The sequence below is a fragment of the Cucurbita moschata genome, unplaced genomic scaffold (genome assembly GCF_002738365.1).
Source record: "Cucurbita moschata cultivar Rifu unplaced genomic scaffold, Cmos_1.0 Cmo_Scf00003, whole genome shotgun sequence".
NCBI classification, from domain to species: Eukaryota; Viridiplantae; Streptophyta; class Magnoliopsida; order Cucurbitales; family Cucurbitaceae; genus Cucurbita; species Cucurbita moschata.
In genome coordinates, this window is record NW_019268519.1 from 6746666 (window position 1) to 6752825 (window position 6160).

General features: G+C 41.6%; 2 protein-coding genes across 2 annotated transcripts; one reads left to right on the forward strand and one right to left on the reverse strand.

Moving 5' to 3' along the window:
- Nucleotides 1–381: 381 nt before the first annotated feature.
- Nucleotides 382–3649, forward strand: LOC111440912 (protein AUXIN RESPONSE 4). The gene is made up of 2 exons (XM_023077743.1): nucleotides 382–1814; nucleotides 3151–3649. Exons 1-2 carry the CDS (start codon nucleotides 603–605, stop codon nucleotides 3367–3369), a joined length of 1431 nt encoding a protein of 476 aa, XP_022933511.1. The 5' UTR covers nucleotides 382–602; the 3' UTR covers nucleotides 3370–3649.
- A 574-nt stretch (nucleotides 3650–4223) lies between these two features.
- LOC111440913 lies at nucleotides 4224–5983 on the reverse strand. The gene is made up of 2 exons (XM_023077744.1): nucleotides 5912–5983; nucleotides 4224–5825 (listed from the first exon to the last, which is right to left on the reverse strand). The coding sequence occupies exon 2, from the start codon at nucleotides 5819–5821 to the stop codon at nucleotides 4391–4393; it is 1431 nt and encodes a 476-aa protein (XP_022933512.1). The 5' UTR covers nucleotides 5822–5825; nucleotides 5912–5983; the 3' UTR covers nucleotides 4224–4390.
- Nucleotides 5984–6160: the final 177 nt, after the last annotated feature.

The following is a 6160-nucleotide window of genomic DNA, read 5'->3' on the forward strand; positions in this document are numbered from 1 at the left end:
TCTTAGCGTGACTATGAGCTAAAGTACGCTCATGCTACCAGAAGCCATAGAAGGAATGGAGCATGTATAATATCATGATCTACGTGTCCGTACTAATCATAACATGGAAATATCTCGATGTACGTGACATACAAAATCGTCAGATCCCATTATTTCAAATCATGATACATACTTTATACAAGTGTTACCTTAATTTATTGTCATGACATAAAGTTCTTAAGATATATACATACATATACCGAACATGTCATTTATGGTTAACTTACCTGACATATTAATATCAAGCATAATATGAACATGCAACATAATATACGCGATAAAGTTCTTATAATTTATATCATAGCTAAATCGTTGTATAATTGAAGAAACAAGTTGAACCAAAGGTTTAAACCTTAGAACTTTCCCCAATTCCTAAAGTGGATGATACTTTTTCTGAAAAAAGATATTCATCTTTCTTCCTCGGACCAGATCGATTTCAACTTTACCAAATTCATACCATTTCCTTCTTCACTCACAATTTCTCCATTACCCATTTCTTCTCCCCCCGATCCATTTTTCCTGTTCACGCGAGCTTCCCTTCACAACCTTTCCAATCGCCATCAATGGTGACCATTACCGAAGAATCAGACGAGCCAGTGCCAAAGGCGTCGAAGCCCAAACCCAACAAATCAAGTTCGTCCTCAAAGCCGCCGCCGTCAAGCACCGCCGCCGCAACCTCAAAAACCCTTCGCTCGCCGAACCCGAATCCGTTCACCTTCTGGTTCTACTTCACTTTGATCGTGTCTATCATAACCTTTTTCTTCATCTCTGTTCCTTCTCTCTCTCCCCAAGACCCCAAATCGTGGTTCTTAAGCTTACCTAAGAGCCTCCGTCACCATTACTCAAAGGGCCGTCTTCTAAAGGTACAGATTAGCCCCAATTTATCTCCAATAGAAGTTTTCGCCGTTGAAAATGGCGCAAAAGGGAATGAGAATGTCGTCGTTGTTCATGGACTAGGGCTGAGCTCTTACTCTTTTCGCAAGGTTTTAGACTCATTAGGTTCCAAAGGAGTTCATGCTGTGGCATTTGATCTGCCCGGCAATGGCTTCTCCGACAAATCCACGGCTGAGATCGATGAAAACTCAAATGGGGTTTTTGGGAGGCTTTTGGATGTCTATAATTTGATTCATGAAAAGGGTATTTTCTGGGCATTTGATCAGATCATTGAAACAGGGCAGATTCCTTATGAAGAAATTCAAAAACATGTTCCTCAGAGGAAGATTTTGAAGCCAATTGGGTTAGGTCCTGAAGAAATTGGTAGCATTTTGGGGCAAATCATAGATACTGTTGGTCTGTCTCCTGTGCACTTAGTTCTTCATGATTCAGCTTTGTCAATGGCGGGATATTGGGTTGCAGAGAATTCACAATCTGTGAGGAGTTTAACTCTCATTGATACCTTATCAAACCCTTCGCTTCCTTTATGGCTCTTGGAGTTACCTGTTGCGAGGGAGATTGTTTTGGGATCTAATTTTGTATACTCAAAGTTGATCAACTTCTGTTGTTCTAAAGGGAATGATGCTGCCTTGGATGTGGAGGCTCATAGAGTTCTTTTGAAGGGTCGGGGCGGGCGGAGAGCGGTTGTTAGCATGGGAAAGAAGTTAAACCATAGCTTTGATATAGCAGAATGGGGTGGTTTGGATGATCTGAAACGTGTGCCGATTCAGGTTATCTGGTCGAACAATTGGTCGGACGAATGGAGTGCGGAGGGAAGTCGGGTTGCTGATCTGCTTCCACAGGCAGCTTTCGTTAAGCATTCCGGTGGACGATGGGCTCAGGTAAGAATTCATTACTTGAACTGAGAAGTTGTATGAATTTGGCTTGTGTTTTATGTAGTGAGTTTGCGGTATGCATTTAAATGAAACATCAATGATACTGTTAGGCCTGCCTATTACTATAGGATCTGTTTCAGCGTTCGAGTTAAGTTCGTGTCGAGTAGGGATTAGGGGACATAATATGCAGCTTAAGGAAATTAGAAGAAATCCATTACTTTGAAAGAGTGCTCGAGATATTAATTCTGCTAGATTAGGTGAAACTAGAACTTAGAGAGGCTAGGGAGGGGAGAGAAATGAGTGGTGTGCCACTGGATAACTTAGCGAGGAAGCATAGACTCGGTCGATGAGGAGTTCGAGATGATGTTTCTGTCAACCAGCAGTCTGAGATGGTGGAAAAAGTTTTCATCTCTAGCTTTACAGAAAGATTTACAAAGACGGATAGACTCTCAGTCGTGTTTGCTGTTCCGGAGATAAGAGAGTCGGGAAGACACGGCTTAGGATTTAGATCATACAGGAGTGAGGACAGATAGAAAGGAAAAATATTCACTTATACGTTCAAGCCCACCGTTAATAGATATTGTCCTCTTTGGGCTTTCCCTTTCGGGCTTCCCCTCAAGGTTTAAAGACCCCTGAAAGGGAAAGCTCGAAGAGGACAATATCTGCTAACGGTGGGCTTGGGCTGTTACAGATGGTATCAAAGCCAAACACCAGGCAATGTGCCAGCGAGGAGGCTAAGCCTTGAAGGGGGTGGGCACGAGGCGGTGTGTCAGCAAGGACGCTGGGTCCCGAAGGGGAGTGAATTGAAGGATTCCACATCGGTTAGAAAGAAGAACAAAACATTCTTTATAGGGGTGTGGAAACTTCTCTCTAGCAGACGCATTTTAAAGCCTTAAGGGGGAAGCTCGTAAGGGAAAGTCCAAAGAGGACAATATCTGCTAGCGATAGACTTAGACTGTTACATGAACACCATATTTGAGGCATCGAGAGTTCTTAAGCCTTGCCTATTGCTCAGGCTCCCTGAGATGGTCACTTTTTGGCTAGGAGAGAACCTGTAATGCACTCAGTTTGGCTTTGACTTTTACATGGTAACAGGCTGATTTCATCTGTCTTTGCGGTTTGACTCCTTGATTTTCATCTTTGCTTGCCTAAATGATCTCTCTCTAGTTTAATGTACGTTTATGTCATATTTTTACTGGGACATGGATGCTCGATATCACATTTTGCTCGATGTCCTTGAGACGATTGGCCGAACATCGGTAGAAGCATCCATGTTATAATAAGCATGAATATACGTCCCTCTTTGAACTTGAGATAAGTTGTTCATCTTTCTGGACCTCAGGAAGATGCAGCCAACGCTGTAGCCGACAGTATAGCTCAGTTCGTGTCCTCATTACCCCCCACGGTCAGGAAAGCTGTCGAAGAGCCCGAACATACTCAGAAAGTGTTTGATGAATTGGGGAACAGCGACCAGCATCACCATCACCACGATCACGGCGGCCACGACATTCATGGAGCTGGGTACATGGAGGGATATGGACTCGGCAGTCATGCATGGTGAACTAATATCCTCTTCTCTCTGACGGACAGTTCAAAATAGATACTGAGTCCCCATCTTTCCCCACGGACAGTTCTTTTTTCTTAGAAGACATTAGATTGTTGCTTGCTTGATTGCCCTGAAATGATTTAATCATGTGTTGTTTCATTGTTTGAATGTATCTCATCTTACCCCTTCTTCTCTTCAAATTGAATTTGATTCAAAAGACTAGAATTTATGGCGCTCTTTATATAGTTTTGTGTTGTAGGTTGCGAGTCTTTATAAATGTAAGGATTTTTTGTCACGTGATTATTCTTTATAAGGGTGTGAAAATCTCTCATTACTAGACACATTTTAAAATTGTGAGACTGATAGTGATGCGAAATGGGCCAGAGCGGACAATATTTGATAGTGGTAAAAAGCAGATAATATCTGCTAGCGGTGGGCTTGGACTAATACAAAATGGTATTCGAGCTAGTTATCGGACGGTGCGAGGCATTGGTTGGAATAGGGCTAGACCCTCTCCATAGTAGATGTATTTTAAAACTATGAGGTTGACCGATACATAATAGATCTGCTACTGGTGCTACTAGTGCAAAGTGGAAAATATTTGCTAGCGATGAGAATGGTAACAAAGTTATTGGTCAGGATAGGGCTAAACCCTCTCCATAATAGATACATTTTAAAATATGTGGTAGCATTTGGTTTTAGAGTTTTATTTTTTATTTTTTATAATTAATTAATTGTATTCGCGTGATTGATGTACACGCTCAACCTACACGCTCCCTCAACGTCCACAATACGCCAAACTACCTTCAGCCACTCATTAGAACCGCACTTGCAAGAGAAAGTGTGAGTAACAAAGAGAGAACGAGGGAGAAGGCGAAAGGTTGATTGTTATTTTCCGACGAGTACGACACCAATGACACTGTGAATCAAGTGTAACATTCAATAGATGATTGTCTCCAACTACGTATACTTTATGACCATAATTAGCTAGTATAGTAAATAAAATATCTTAAAATATATTAATAACACACGTATATCATATTGCTCTCGGAGGTTTTTCCAAGACGGCAGATAGGTAGACTTCATTTTTTGACTTAGGAGCAATAGCCCATTTATGTTTCTTGTATCTAAACTGCAGAAACATGTAGATATAGTCGTCGAGATCCTTGCGATCGCAAAAGAATCGGTCGATCCATAGCAATCCTCCCGGGCGTAGAACCCGATCCCAATCGAAAAGAATGAAATCCAACAGCAGCATGTCCACCCAACCATCCATGAAACCAGTTGTGTGAATCAAGTCCATTGTGTTATCAAACAAAGGAAGGCGTTGGTTTAGTGTCACATACAAAGGAATCAACCCTCTTAAAGCAATAAACTCATTGAAAGGAGCTCCAAGGTTCAAAGCTGTGGTTACAATTGTCACATTTTCTTCTCTCATTCTTGCACCAAAACTCCCCGTGCTTATACCGAAATCCAACCCGACCCGAATCTCCCCCGCCTTCATCCCCAACACGTCCGATATCCTAAAATCCACCGCAACCGAACTATTCCTCACCCATTTAACCTTCTCCTTCTCCATTTCAAAGCAACCACTACACTTGTTGTACCCCCTTTTGGGATTCTTGCTTGACAAGCATGAAAAGTTCCTACATTGATAGTTGCTCCATCTTACGTTCCGATCGTCGGGCGTTTTCCATAGCGATTCGTTCACCGCATACGGCTTTTGGTACACCTTCGACGCTCTCGTCAGGCACCGTCGACGGGGCAACGGATCGCACCCATTCAGCATTAGTTTCTGACCCACGTTCCAATCATCTTTACAATAAGAACCAATGTCATAACTCATATACTCTTCCAATTCCTTCCTAACCAACACACAAGCATGTCCAATTGTGTTGTATATACTCTCAGTCATATACATATTCACCTTCCCCGTTCTACTCTTCTTTGGAGTGATATACTTCCTTATCTCCTCAACCACAAAATTATTGATCAAAGGCTCCTCTTTCACACTCAAATTTTCCTTCACTTTTTCAACTTTGGGTAATCTAATTTGTCTCAATGCAATGTGAGCATTATAAAGAGGCTTAATCACTTCCATTTCCAAGTACTTTTTATGCTCAATTCTTCTCATATTACCATTGCTCAATGCTTGCTTGTCCCTTTCCATTTCCTCGACAGCCGATTCGAGTTTATCTTGCAAGCTTTCTAGTTGATCTAGCACTTCTTCGACTCGATCCGACAATGCTTTCGCGTCGAAACTTGCCTCGTATACTTGTTTCGTCGTCGTCGTCGTCGGCGGCGTGTAGAAGTAGCGGCAAACGTCCTCCTTGTGGAAGATGAACCCAGCTGAGTAGAACTTGAAGAGGCTCAATGTTGTGATGGTGATTACAAGGCCTCCTAATAGAATTTGAAGGCAACCCATTGTTCTTCCTACCCTCCATTTGGTGTGGATCAGCTTCCTCATTTTCCTTTTAAAGTTTTGAACTTTTTTGATGTAAACTCATAAACCAAACAAATTATATGAAATAAAGCAAAGAGTTGAGGGATTTCTTACCTAAATTCAAGCAAATCCAGATGAAGATCTTCAAAGTTTCCTTCTGATTCAGAGCCAACATGAAACTTTGAAGCTATTCCTAGATGAGGTTTTTAGAGGTAGAGTTTCGTAGAAATTAAGGTAGCTACTATTTTAGTCATTGTTGTCCACAAATTCATGAGCTGAAATCAATTAATTTGGTAGCTCAAATCTCGAAGCTGCCTGGAAATCCATGCAAAAAAAAAGAAAAAAAAAAAAAGAAAAAAAAAA